The 14705-nt window shown below is 37.3% G+C and overlaps 2 protein-coding genes across 7 annotated transcripts; both read left to right on the forward strand.

The window, feature by feature from the left end:
- Positions 1 to 306: 306 nt before the first annotated feature.
- LOC129360789 (ankyrin repeat and SOCS box protein 5-like) lies at positions 307 to 6029 on the forward strand. Of its 3 annotated transcripts, none has more exons than XM_055031196.1 (7): positions 307 to 645; positions 1777 to 1856; positions 3303 to 3410; positions 3636 to 3786; positions 4199 to 4333; positions 5519 to 5710; positions 5833 to 6029. In XM_055031196.1, the coding sequence occupies exons 1-7, from the start codon at positions 441 to 443 to the stop codon at positions 5958 to 5960; spliced, it is 999 nt and encodes a 332-aa protein (XP_054887171.1). In that variant the 5' UTR covers positions 307 to 440; the 3' UTR covers positions 5961 to 6029. The 3 variants fall into 3 exon arrangements, with proteins under 3 accessions (XP_054887171.1, XP_054887172.1, XP_054887173.1); XM_055031198.1 differs by lacking the exon at positions 307 to 645 and adding an exon at positions 1204 to 1515; XM_055031197.1 differs by lacking the exon at positions 3303 to 3410.
- A 1396-nt stretch (positions 6030 to 7425) lies between these two features.
- LOC129360585 (spermatogenesis-associated protein 4-like) lies at positions 7426 to 10879 on the forward strand. 4 transcript variants are annotated; one of them, XM_055030908.1, is made up of 7 exons: positions 7426 to 7626; positions 8142 to 8271; positions 8477 to 8610; positions 8768 to 8958; positions 10071 to 10174; positions 10345 to 10461; positions 10708 to 10879. In XM_055030908.1, the coding sequence occupies exons 1-6, from the start codon at positions 7529 to 7531 to the stop codon at positions 10414 to 10416; spliced, it is 729 nt and encodes a 242-aa protein (XP_054886883.1). In that variant the 5' UTR covers positions 7426 to 7528; the 3' UTR covers positions 10417 to 10461; positions 10708 to 10879. The 4 variants fall into 4 exon arrangements, with proteins under 4 accessions (XP_054886883.1, XP_054886884.1, XP_054886882.1 ...); XM_055030909.1 differs by having other exon boundaries at positions 10071 to 10144; XM_055030907.1 differs by lacking the exon at positions 10345 to 10461 and having other exon boundaries at positions 10071 to 10144.
- Positions 10880 to 14705: the final 3826 nt, after the last annotated feature.

Raw genomic sequence — 14705 nt, forward strand, 5'->3', positions numbered from 1 at the left:
ATGTTTAATTACTTTTACCCTCTAATGAATATTTATTGAGAAAGTACGCATTAAAAAATTGATCAATTAAATAATATGTACTATTAGCTTTTAAAACAAAATGCAGGTTCTTCAAAACCCATTTATTAAATCTTGCAAGAACCATATTTTATAAGCATACATATATATAATTTACTGTTACTAAAGGTTATATTCTCATGACCAAACAGGCACTTCTGTAATTTTCATAACTTGTGAACACACACACCCACAGGCAGTGTTTAATAACATTGCAGTAGTTGCTCTCAGGCCCAGTAGCAGCTGCAGGGCATTTTTTGCAGGCTGCACTCTGACAGGTCCGGACGATCAGAGAGTACAGTGGAAGAAAAGTAGGCAACTCTTGTGCCTTTTGGAGCAGCATCTGGTCCTGCCTTCTTCATAAGCAAAGCTCTTCTGAGGAAATGTCAGACCGAGCGGTGGAACTCACCAACAAGCCTTTCGCAGTCCAGTTGTCCAATGTCTACCTTAGCATTTTGGCACTGTTCTGCTTCAAGCTTTTTGTTAAGATTTCTCTCAACTTGCTGACATACTTCTATATAGTCCGTGGGAACCGTAAAGAAGCTGCCCGGATATCAGCAGAGTTCTATGACTACGGTCAACAACACAGTGAGTACTGGAAGAAAAGTTTTTGAATAACTGTGTTGAAGCTGTTTATCATAAAACTGGGTTATTTGAAGTAGAATTTGATGTAAAATATGACGAAACTACACATGTGTATTTAAGGGAGTCTCATAGTGACACTTTTGACATCACCTGTAAGGTCAGATGTAAGAAATCCTCCTCGTTATAAATCAAGGGCACATGCACCATATTTACATGATTTCTGTGTTATAAATACCTTTTCATTTATCCATTTACTCTAAAAGCCATTAATTATATGCCCATTTATAGCAGGGATATGAATTAATGGCTACTTTTCTTTCATTTCATGCTTAATAGCCACTTATAAATCCTGAACTATTCCATTTTAAACGAAGACTTGATCGGCCCAGCAGCTTTCTCTCTAATATAATAATAGAACCCAGTCATGATATCCTCCTTCTGCCGCTCCCTCCACCCCCCTCAGCCTGCCCTACTTTCCATTCCCAGCTATGCAGTGCACCCTGTCACACTCACACAGCAACCAAAACAACACTCCACATTCTGGGGGACAAGCGCCACGGAGACACATTCTGGGGCAAGACAGACACGACAACAACATAATCTGCAGCTATCACTCAAAGGGAATACCAATTAGCTCAAATCAGGATATTAGTCATGCTCCTGTAGATACGGTCTTCCTTGTTAGGAGGAATCTGTTTGATGTCTCTCTATATGTCTCTATTTGAAATGGCAGTTGAGGAAAATATGCTGCATGAATAAAAGGAGGAAGTTCAGTTGATTCTTATCTATAATTTATGATGAAAATGGAGGAGGAGAATAAAGAAGATGACAGCGTGTGGAATGCATCAGCTGTTATTCTGGATATTGACTCAGGTGTGTCTGGTGTGGGGGAGGGGCGGTGAGAAGAGGGGTGCAATTGACATTACACAATACTGACTTGAATATGTATCAAAAGGTTAGAACTAAAACAGCTAAAACAATATGTCTTGTTGGATTAAGCATCACAGGGACAGGTTCTTGTACTGTTCTGCATTGCAGTTTCTAAAGGTCGTGTTGCTCCTCTGGACAGCATGACGTGTCAATCTGGAATAAATGTGGGGAGAAGCAACCACTGAATTTATATTCCTGATGCAGGATCCTGGGCGGACCGCTCACCCCTCCACGACGCTGCCAGTCAGGGCCGCCTCCTCGCCCTGAGGACCCTCATTTTACAGGTGAAGGGAACACAATCTCTCAGAGGGTAATGTCTGTCCCCTTATCTGCACGCATGTTGGGCTTTTGTTGCCACCTCTGGTGCTGTTAAATTGCGTTCAGTGCCTTTGTAGACTCGATGTCTGATAAAGAGATAGAGGAAAGTGTGGGGTAGAAGTGATAGTGAGCTGCATACACAGTCCCTTGCAAAAGTATTCACATCCTTTAATTTTTTTTGCAGTTTTTGTTACATTAAAATTAGAAACTTGAATTAATTCTGTTGAGATTTTATGTGACAAACCAAAACAAGCTGTAAAATTATCATGCATATTTTTTTAGCCCCATTAACTAATTATTTTGCAAATCTTTGCTTTACAGAAGAATGGAAAAAGACAGCAAGTGTGCAGAAGAAGATTCTATGATCAGATCAAGCCTTAATCAAACTTGCAAAAAATAAACATAAGAACAGAAACACACCATCCCTTCAGTGAAACATAGTGGAGGCAGCATCATGCAGTGGGAATGTGAACTATGAAAGAAAATCTAATACCAAAGACCCGTTCACTTTCTGTCCGTTTACATACAAAAGAGTTTAGATCAAACATGTCTGTGTTAGAATGGACCCGTTTTTAACAATACCAAATTTTAATGGCAAGACTTTATTGTGTGCAGATGTTACCCATTAAAACTAACTGAGTTTGAGTTATTTCACAAGAAAGGCACATCAAGATGTCAAACTTTTGTAAGAAAATAACCCAAAAGAGTTTGACTGATGGGAATGGTATTTCTACAAAGTCGTGCCACATTTTTATGCCATAGAAGAGTTTAAAAAATGATGCATCTTTCTCCCTCGATTTTATAGTGCACTGCTTTGTGTTGGTTGATCCCAAACACTAAGCAGCATATTTCAAAACTTCTGTTTGAAGTTGAGACACATTGTGATGTGTGTGCTGTTGGCCCAGGATCTGTTGGCCTCGGGTTTATCTGTGTTAGGGGCTAGCACTGTCTCAATGCAAAATGAAACAATCTTATTTCCTATATCATTCTCAAAGAAAAGCTGGATTAAAAACTGCAATCTTTGTTTTGTTCTTCTTCTGCTCACTCACAGAAGACCATGGGCTGAAGTTTGAGATGCTTGGTTCACATCAGACACATCAGTGACAACATGACTGTATTCACATGGTGAATTAGTCGAATTTGAACCAGATTGCAGTTTGATCTTCACTTTAATTAGCAGGCTAATTAATCTGTGGGGTTGAAATGTGACTTTGCAGTAAAGTTCAGTTATCACTCAAAGCCGTAACTGACGATGAAGGCTCTGTCTTGTGCGAGGAGAAAAGCTTTGATAATGTTCATGTAATTCCCATTGTTCACCACTGGAGACTGACAGAGCACGTCTGATGCCGAGTGCTTCTAAAAACAAATTTTCCCACTAAATCTCTCTGGCTGCTGCTGTGCTGTGTTTCCAGGGTCACAATGTGAATGTTCTGACTATAGACCATGTGACACCCCTTCATGAGGCCTGCCTCGCAGACCATGTTGCCTGTGCCAGGGCGCTCATTGATGCAGGAGCGAATGTAAGTCATATTCTGGCCTGGAGACTCTTTAATGTTGCCATTCTGCTGAGGTCAAATGTAATTTCCATGGATGGGAAACTTCGGAAGGGGATAACAAATGAGAGATGTGCTGCTCTCCATCTATGGACACTGTAGAGCGATTAGATTGTTCCCCCTGGCGTTTGCCATTAGTCAACCTGCATTGTTAAAGATGGGCTAAAAATAACAATAAAAATGTTTTTACAGGTCAATGCATCTACAATTGATGGAGTCACCCCTCTGTTCAATGCCTGTATGGTGGGTAGTGTGGCTTGCACTGAAATCCTTTTGGAAAATGGAGCAAAACCCCAGAGCCTTGTATACCAACCTTCACCGATACATGAAGCGACCAGTAAAGGTATAACATAACAGAACATGGTGTATTGAAAAGAGAGCCTAAAGCCAACATTAAAGGGTGAAAAACTGCTTTAGCAGGTCATAAGCCGTTTACAATCCATCCAAAGAAATAGTCATAAAAGAAAAAGAAAATATTTCTGCTTTCTAGCTGAGAAACAGCAGCCTAGCTTCATTGATGGACTGCAATGTTTTCCCTATCAATATTTCTCCTTATCTGGGATTACATTCAATCCCATATTTCATGTTGTGTGTATGTCTCCTGCTCTGCTACAACACTCTTTCTAAATGTCCTACAGTGTAAAAAAAAACCCCACAGCTTTAAAAATAAATGAACCTGACCAGAGAAGACAGCTTGGAGAATCACCTCACATTGTCGCATACTGATTACTATCTTCATGCACCATTACTTCCAGGTCATTATGGTTGTGTTGAGGCCCTGGTGACTTGGGGGGCCGATGTGGACATGGACATTCCTCACCTGGGTACAGCGCTCTACACTGCCTGCGTCTGCCAAGAGCTGGAATGTGCCAGGAAGCTCCTGAAGGAAGGTTAGCTCGGAGCGCAGAGGATATTTACATCTCCTCAGAGACAGATGCAAGTCCTATGCATCCACACAAGCAGAAGTAGGATATGAAAGGTTAGGATATAAATCCTTACCCTGTGGAAATGGATTCTTACAGAGTCCACTGAACAAAACTTTAATGCAGCTGAAACCAGAAGTTTACATACACCAAATAAAAAGACAAATACATCTTTAAATAATCCAAACTTCCCGTCCCCAAGGGCCGTTTTGCTTACCAAAATTATGTCTATTTACTCATTTCTACAATGAGAGAGAGAATTTGTCAGACATTTATTTGTCTCAAAGTCAAAAGAATAATTATTATCTCTTTAAACAATGAGGGTAAGCCCAGATAATGATGACATCATGGCTTCTGATACACACTGGTTTCTGTTTGATACTGGGAATTGTAGATTTTCACCAGTCTGCTTCATCCCTGAGAACAATGTCCAGATGTTTGAAGGTGCTGCACTCATTTATTCAAACGATCATACACAAGTACAAACATGATAAGAGTGTCAAAAAAAATTAAAAACAGAATAAAATATACAAAAATATGAAACATAAGAGAATTAGACAAGAAGGTGGAATATGCACTCAATATTATGCACAATAATTTAAATACTAATACAGGCCAATAGTAAAGAGTAAATGATACTGCACATGTAGGAGTACGTCACATTCCCATAAGGTTACAGGACCTTTAAACCTGTTTCATAGACAGTAATATACCAGATCATACATAACAGCGAAAGTGATGCAAAAAGTTATAGTTATAGAGTACATTAGATTATAGATTAACACCACACTAATTCTTTATTAAATGTGAAAATCACACATCATTTTCCTTCCACTGTTTAATTATCTTATGTTGTAAAGTGACAAAAATATGAACAAGTTCAAGTGGAAGGAATAAGAGAGAATGGTTGGCTGTTAGTAAACAATCCACACACAACATATTATGCAGCTTATTTTCAGCTGATTTTTCATGCTTATAATCTCTCAATTAAAGGTAATGAGATGAAAAGGTTCTCAGGGTTAAAGGATTTTATGTTAAATGTGGTGAATTTGTAGATTTACATAAAAAGACAGAAATCTGAAGCTTGGAACTTAATGCTTATGAAGAAAAAGCTGAACATGATCTCAGATCATAATTTTTTTCATCCTACAGGTGCAAACGTTCAGAAAGGCAAATCGTTGGATTCGCCGCTACACGCGGCAGCAGAAAAGGACTGCACAGCTGTGGTGAAGCTGCTGCTGGACTTTGGGGCTGATATAAACGCCAGAAACACAGAGTTTCAGAGGCCAGTAGATGTGGCTCCACCCAGCAGTCTGACAGAGGGCTTCCTGCTGCTCTACGAAGGTACGACTCAACTGGGCTTCATGACTCCTCACATCCAGGCTACTTCCAGTGAAAAAGTCATTATTTCCTCATTTGTTACAAACAATTTCCAGGTCAGATTTTTGTGTTTTTTTTTTTCACAGCTACGCCGCGCCTGCTGAGCCAGTTGTGCCGTCAGTGCATCAGAAGCTGCGTTGGCCGCGACAGACTCCACCTTCTTTCTCACCTTCCTCTTCCCAACAGGCTCAAGAACTACCTGCAGTACCAATGACCAGCAGAACCAAGACAACGTGTGCCTAAATGGACTCTATGAAATAAACCTTTAACTAATCTAAACACATCAGAACCGCTTTGGCCGTAATGCTGTGGTCCCAACACACCATAAGGGATTATTTCAACCAGACACAGAGCAGACACTGAATAAAGGAAATTCCAACTGCACCAACCTACCAAAAGATGCACTTCAGCTCAGATCTTTACAGCCACCTATTATCACAATCAATGTCATATAAATGTGGGAGCAGCAAACGCAAACTGTGTCCAAGTTGTGACCCTCTAGCTGTAGACAGTCTTTCATGGTCAGTCCATGCCAAACATGCTTCACTCTGGACAGCGACACTCGTCTTTTAGCTTTTTCCTCTTACTGACAGGCTGGAGCCGTGTTGGTTGTTCCTGTCCATGTACTCATTTCATTTTACCTGGGCAATGTGATTGAGAAGAGTGAAAATTGGACACAACAGGGGACGTCTAATGGGATAGTGACCTAAAACACACACCAGCACCAGCTTTGTAATACATAAAACAGGCTGAATGATTTTTAAAATCACGCAGCCTCAGCTCTACTAATAATTCAGTTACTATGCTTGAAACAGGGTCCATACAAAGAAAAAATAAAACAAACCTTCCCATTTCTAAAAAGAAGAATGGTTAAATATCTAACCAGAATCATGTCAGATTCTTATTAATGGTTTCCCTGCAAATTACTAACGAACATATATCCAAACATTATTGGGTGAATCTTAATTTTTAAGCCTGCATCTGTATTTGTTTTTACCGTGAGTAGATTACAGAAAATCAAATAATTCAAACTTCAGACCCCATTTTATGTTTTTAAAACCACTCTGAAGTTTTAAATGTGTAAAATAATCATGGTTGAAAACCACAATGCATGGATGAAACTTCTGACTGGGAGTGTATGTGAATAAAGCTTACAGTAATGTTTCTGAATGTGAAGGAAATTGCTGCTGAAACTTTTAGGGGTCAATAGTCTGATTATTGTCATCCGACCAGATGCTATGAAAAGGTAAAAATCACTTCATTTCTGTATTTGTTGAATTTGGTGCCTTGTAAGTTCAAGCAACTAAACCACACAAGCACTTTATAAGGAAAAATATTGTTTTCAGAGGTTTTCATGTAATAATAACACTCTACAGTATACATGAGCAAGTTTCTTTTATTTGAAGTTGCAAGCACTGAACACTACTTGATGATTTATGATGCACTAATTTGCATTCATGATTTTTTTTGTTTATGTTGCCTTGATAAATAACCTTTATGTAACATTTATTAAAGAATAAACATTTAGACTGAAACATCTCATTGTCAATTGTAGATGAAATATCTTTGAATATAACTTATCATTCAGAAACGCTTTGCTTTGTATTTCCCATCAAAACTATTAATTATCCGCTAGGTGGCAGCAGAGGCCAGCGAAGAGCCAGGCTGGTTACTGTGGAAACGGACAAACAGAAAAAGGCCATTTCGGGAGCAGCTTAACTGATGGTGGATAAATGTTAGCGGTTTCCAAGAGCTCATCTTGATTCTTGATTTCTGAGGAGAATGTCTTATTCTCAGGGTCATGCGACAGGAGTTGACAGAGAAGTCATCAAGTGGCTCCAAGATCTGGAACTGTCATTTCACCCAAATAATCTACGGAGGTAGATCAATAACTACACGTTTAGATAATATAGTATTACAAAAATACGTGTTCCAAGCTGATGAAATGTAAATAACACCATCTGGATGCATGCTTACTTTTATTTAAAATGAGTTGCTTCATGACGGATCATGCAGTTTGCTTTCTTCCAAAACCCTTAGAAATGTCAGCTTCCCTGTGCCTACAGATAATATCAGAAGAGTTTTTAAGCTGTTCTGATCAACTGTAACCTGAGAAGATCTGAGTATAAAATAATAAAATAGTTTTCTTCTTATTTAATACATTTATTAAAGTTTTATGCTTTAATAAATGAGTGAATATTTATCTCTAAGTAAATAAAATATTTGTGTTTTTGTTTAAATAAAGGCAGCATGTATCTCATTCATTACTGATATTATTTAATGAATGCATTTTGCATTTATAAATGAATGTACTTGATTCATATTTTGATTCTTTTAATGGACATTTAATTCCTTCCACAACTCATTTTAATGATGTCCTCTCCTCCACTTCCAGGGATTTGTCCAATGGTTACCTGGTTGCTGAGATATTTTCTCATTATTACCCCCATGACATCTCAAAATACTCATTTCTCAATGGAGTGTCATTTTCTTCCAAGCAGAAGAACTGGAGCCGGATACAGAAGGTAAGAGTTATTAAAATCTAAAAATATAACGAGCTGTTTTTCACATCCAGTTAGCATGTGGGTAAAATAGATCAAATATACTTGCAAACAAACCTTTAAAATGGGAATATTATCAATATAAAACAACTTCAAATATATATTTTTAATGAGAACTCATTGTAATATTTTTATGGGCTATTTGTGCTCAAAATTGTTATTGCTCCAGTTTTTGAAGAAGAAGAATCTGGAGCTATCGAAGGAAGCAATCTATGGATGTATACACTGTGAACCAGGAGCAGCTGAGGCTTTGCTGCAGGACATTTACAAGATGCTGACCAATCAGAAGCTGACCACTCAGAAGTAAGTTAAACCTACTTAACTTACTCAACTCAACTTATCTTATCTTATGATGTTGCTCTTTGATGTGTTTTTGTATTTAAACCTAATTAATGTGTCACAAAATCACTTCTTGATAGAATAAAGAAGGAAGATGACCATCTCTTCACTCTCTTCTCAGTGTCACAGATGTCCAGGGTCAGCAGTCACAACAGTCCTCACAGAGTCGCACCACATCGTCAAGGTCTTTCGGGAACAATTTGGTAGCTGCAGGGATCATGGCCGAGTCAGACGTCAGTTTGAGGAGAGCACAAATCAGCAGGGACGGCAGGCAGTTGGAACACACAGCTGCAGACGAGTCTCTCCCCACCGGTGGGTCACTCATGGGTCATCAGGTCTTTTAGATTAGATTTTCAAATTTGGCAGCAGCAGTTAGTTTTCACACAACTTAGATGAACTGGTAGAAGACGACAGTCACATCGCCTAAGATAAAAGAAGTTTATTATTTGTTTGCATATTTGTTTATTGTTGCAGTTATTTATATGCTATAAGCATAAATACAAAAACTAGAAACACAAAAAAGACTTAAAGTTTCTCACCAGATTGTCTTTTCCAGACACTCTGGTCAGAGCTCACATGCAGGATAATCTACATTAAGTTTTCATAGCTCCACATTCCTGTTTATTCTGAGGCAGAAATTATCTTAAAATGGACAAACTGTATACAAACAATAGAAAGATTCATTTCCCTTCAGTATTTATAGGTATATTGGCTCCAAAATATGACATTTGTTCTTTAACTATTTACGTTTCATCTTTTCTGTAATCCAGCGATGGAAGAAGTCAAAGTTTAGATCTTTTTAACGATTAATATTATTAGATTGAAATCGTGACAGAAATCAGTAAGTGGTAAAATTATATTTTCAGATAGTCCCTGTTTTGTTCGTATGGCATTTAGATAAAGCTAAGGCATTTAAAGTATTATTTTTTTCACCAAAATTGACAACATTGGAGACAAAATGTGCAGGAATTGTTCACAATATTTAAATAATTGTGCAGTTTTGAAAAACTACACAATATGAAATCATATCTTTAAAAAACTCTTTATGTAATGCAACTATTTCTGCTCACTTTTTACCCTCTTTAGAGGAATATAAAAGTTTGATACATTATGAAAATTACATATTATGAGAATATGAAAAGCATATTTTGTCTTAGAAAATAATAAATGTCTGTCTCCCTAACAGATCAGAAGGATTTTAAAGAAGTCTTATGAAAACAAAAAATCTGCATGTAATTCTGAGTCATGGTGAATGTCTGCAGCACTGAGCATGGATTGTCCACACCAAAGTCTCATGATTATTATAGTTATTCTGAGTTCATGTTTCCTTGTAGTTAAATAAAAATGAGGACTCCATGTGTTTTAATAACTGATCAAATATACTTAGTTTCATTGTTCCATATCTGTATTTTCTCTTTTTTCAGACTCGTCAATATGGAAAGGAGCTCCTGTTTCCTACAAGGAGATAAAAGTGAACCAACCTGTCAGAAATTCAATGGTGAACCTTTCACGCTCACTGCATCACAGTGTGAATATTCATGAACTGATTTGCAGAATTGGTGAAGTATAATCTCTCAGAAAAACTATGTCAAAGAATGATTACTTTAGTTATAAAACAGTTTGAAAAACAAACAATGAAATGTGGCTTATTTTATGATACACAGCCTCTTTGTTTGCGTTGTCTGTTTGTACCAGTAGGTGGCAGCATTGTTTGGTCATTTTGACAGCAGCAATAAGAAAAATAAAACGGTGCATGTAGTTCATAAATGAACCTGCACTGACACTATTCTTATGGAACCTTGGAAGTTTATACAGGTTTGTACAGAAACACTATTTTTTTTCTCAATAGGTATTTTAAAAGAAATAACTGAAGATCATTTAATACTGTTCCCTCACGTCAGCCACCCAACCAGCTGCTTATTTAATTACCATAAAATAAAAAAATGAACACATTGAACTAATCCAGTTTGAATACATTTGGTGCAATTAATTCCCATGAAATCTATTAATATATTAAAACCAGCAGAGTTAGTTCACTGATGTTTTTTTTTTCTTTTGCAGCTATCCCCCTTTTTTAAGACATACCAGTCAAACACTGAAAACAAGAAGAAGAATAAATCTCCAAAAAGTCAGACTCAGGATGACCGACCATCACGCTCTGACAGCTTCTGACAAAAAGGCTAAAAACTTTTAATGTTATTTAGCCCTCATAAATAAAATGTTCGCAAAAATCTGTATGTTTCACATAAAGCAGTGATTCAAGTTCCTAATTGTGTTGACCGATAATTCCTTCCACCATAATAACACAACTGCCATGTCAGAGTTTTATTTCCTTAAAGGACATTTTACACGCGCTTTGGAAAAAGTTAGCTGTGCTGCGTTTTTCATTAAACATGTACACACAACATCAAGGAGAGCTACAAAATAGCTAAAATTGTCATTTAATCTTTTTAAATTTGGAAATTTAAAGTATCCACACTGTGTTTAGACAATTTTGCCCAATGTAAGGGCCAAAACTGCATGCAAAAATATTCATACCCATTGCACTTTTCCAGTTTTGTTGCATAAAAATATCCCAGAATTTCGATATCCCCTGGAGCAATGCATCATCTAAATATGAAAGGAGAAACGGCACAACAGCAGGAAAAGGTAATCTGTTCAAACTGAATGTTTGAGCTTCAACTCAAATTCTATGGCACAAAACTACAGTGGCTCATTTCTCTGGTCACATCCTTTCCATCATTAAACGCAGTAGTGGCAGCGTCATGCTATAGAAATTATTTCTTCAGCAGGGACAGAGTTCTAGACAGGATGAGAGGAAAGACAGAGGCAGATAAATGCAGGACAGTCGAGGAAGAAACCAGAGGACTGAGAACTTTTCTCCCAGCAGCACAACGTCCAAAACAAGCAGCCAGAGATGCAGACAAATGTTTAAAAAATGTTTCAAATTAATGTGTTAGAACCTAGAATCCCAATAAAAATGTGTTGCAAATATGAAGAATGAATAGTCAAATTTGCAGACCCATTCTATAATTTAGAATATTGCTAAAAAGCCCATTTTTTGAGTCTTTATCACTCGGAAAAACACGTTCTATAAATTAATTACACACAGATGGATGTTTGAAAGCCTTTAATTCTGTTAATTATGAAAAATTTCTACAGATAATTAATAAAACATTATGACATTTGAAATTAGAAGACTAAATCAGACCAATAAGTAAACTGTTTAAAATTTGAGAACTTATTACTGAAAAGTCTTTTAATATCAACTTAAATGTTATTATTTTCAAAAGATGTTTTTAATCTGACAAACAAAAAAACAAGCCTCAACGGGATGCATATTTTAATTTATGACTGTACTGGCACAACACATAAGAGCCAGCCCCTTAGGTCAAAGTTCAATGGTTTGATATGCATGTTTTAATGGACAAATGATGTGAGAAAACAGCTAAAGAGCGATGCATCAAATGTATTGTGCAAAACATTTCAGAATGCGGTGTGGTCGTCACCCTGTCCACTACCGGTTGCATAAATCAGCCTGATCAGAGCCTTTTATGCTTTCAATCATTTAGTGATGATGAGACAAATGCTGCTGAATAATGCTTATTGTACTCATATTTACAGATAGAAGAAACATATTTCAAATTACAAAAGATTTGCATAGTGACTTTTTCCATAAATTTCTAGTTCTTGACCCAGCAGGGTTTTCTGTGGCACGGTGAATGAATGAATGCCTTTAAAACGAACACCAAACAATCAATACAATCAATTTTCATTGGTGACATTCAGATTATTTATGATTCAAGAGCTTTTCAAGAAACAAGTGTGATTTTTGACAAAAGAGCTCGACTCTGCACACTGACTGGTTCACATTAAACTGTTTCTGGTGCCAAACCCTTTCACAGTCACTCGGACTAAGATGCCTTCTCTGCTCCCAAACCTCTGAGCTCTCATGAAAGCTTGGTGTAAAGTACAGTTGAGCTGTGAAGCCAGTGAGAAATGGATGTCAGGATGATAAGTGTTTCTGGCAGAGTGCCTGGCCTCTCCTGTGGTCTAAGAGCCGCGCTTTCAACAGAGAGATGGAACAATGCTGTAATGATATGATCTCCACATCCTCAGCTGACTCTGGGCTGAGGGGGCAATCCCACTCAGGCAGCCCAGCCTGCTGAGCTGCAATGTCAGCCAGTTGAAAAGTGTTTTTTCTGCTCCACTAAAGCAAATCAAATAATAAATTTCATTAAATTAAAACTGAATTCCAACAAACATCCTGCAAAAATAACAAACTTTTAATTATCACAAATTTGAGATTTTAAAACATCCAAGATCTTATAACAGAATTTATGTTTATATGTTTAAAGGGTATTTCTCACTAAGATATCCAATGTCATAAAAAAACAATTAGTGGATAATATTGTTTTTGTTATTGTCTTTAAAGTGATGAGATTCTGGGTGACATTTGATATTTTTCAATCTAAGCCCTTAATTCTTCACAGATTCTGCCTCTTTGTGGATTTGTATACAGCATTCCTGAAAGATTTGACAGAAGATGCAGTTTGCGAAGCTGAAATACACGCCATTGGCTGGCGTTTGTAAAACAATCAATCCATTCATCTTCTTTGGTGGTATTTGGTTGAACCCCAAGACGATAAGGAAGGCCAGATGTTAGCTTCTGCTTTCTGCAGTTTCCACTGCACGTACAATACATGCTAGGGTATATTTGGTGTTTGAACTATTAAAATAAACATTTAAAATTGTTTTTAGCGGGGTCTCAAGTATTAGATGTCAGCTTTTCACTGACAGCTGTAGTCTTTACATTTTTCCTGACTTTTTTTTATTAATCATGTTGGTAATCCTAACTGACACAAACAGGACAGGTTCAGTTTGATTTAATGTCGAGGAAAGAGGAATATCTGTCGCTTTATAGGTGCGCGTAAATCTCTGTCCATCTGACAGGCAGCAGCCCCTTCTGGCTCAATGACAATATGTGGTTTTTGGGGGTTTTTTTACAGCTACAAACTGATCTCATTAAAATTTCAGGACCTTTAGATTTCCCTCAGCCTGACTGGTTGTGAACACACATCAGCACTGAAACGGTCCGCAGCTGGTTAACCTCTGGAGATGAGGGACGGTGAAAGTCTGAATCCGGATCCTTGGTGTCAAACTTCCCCTTTGGAAAATAATCATATTGTGAAAACTAGCAATGACAAACGGGATAAGCTGCTTCACACAACAGTCACAGCAGAAGGTTTATATTTATCCTGCACCAACTTGTGTCTCCAACTAGGCAATATCGCAGGCCTGGTCGCTATGGCAACTGGAAAGCCCATAGTGGAGACATTAATAATAAGTTTAGTGATTTGGTTAGTGCTTTGGTTAGTGATTTGGTTAGTGCTTTGGTTAGTGCTTTGGTTAGTGATTTGGTTAGTGATTTGGTTAGTGATTTGGTTAGTGATTTGGTTAGTGCTTTGGTTAGTGCTTTGGTTAGTGATTTGGTTAGTGCTTTGGTTAGTGCTTTGGTTAGTACTTTGGTTAGTTATTTGGTTAGTGTTTGGTTAGTTATTTGGTTAGTGCTTTGGTTAGTGATTTGGTTAGTTATTTGGTTAGTGATTTGGTTAGTGATTTGGTTAGTTATTTGGTTAGTGTTTGGTTAGTTATTTGGTTAGTGCTTTGGTTAGTGCTTTGGTTAGTGATTTGGTTAGTGATTTGGTTAGTGATTTGGTTAGTTATTTGGTTAGTGCTTTGGTTAGTGATTTGGTTAGTTATTTGGTTAGTGATTTGGTTAGTGATTTGGTTAGTGCTTTGGTTAGTGCTTTGGTTAGTACTTTGGTTAGTTATTTGGTTAGTGTTTGGTTAGTGATTTGGTTAGTGCTTTGGTTAGTTATTTGGTTAGTGCTTTGGTTCTTCGGTTCCTTCTGTTGGTCATAAGCACAAGCAATCTTAGGCTTTCAAGGAGCCTATTATGAAATAATATGTAGCACATTAATCTAAGATAGAAAACATAGGCCTTAAATCATATTAAAATATTAAAATAAATCGGATCTGTGATGAAAATAGAGAAA

This window comes from Poeciliopsis prolifica, unplaced genomic scaffold (genome assembly GCF_027474105.1).
Source record: "Poeciliopsis prolifica strain line A6 unplaced genomic scaffold, Auburn_PproV2 SCAFFOLD006, whole genome shotgun sequence".
NCBI classification, from domain to species: Eukaryota; Metazoa; Chordata; class Actinopteri; order Cyprinodontiformes; family Poeciliidae; genus Poeciliopsis; species Poeciliopsis prolifica.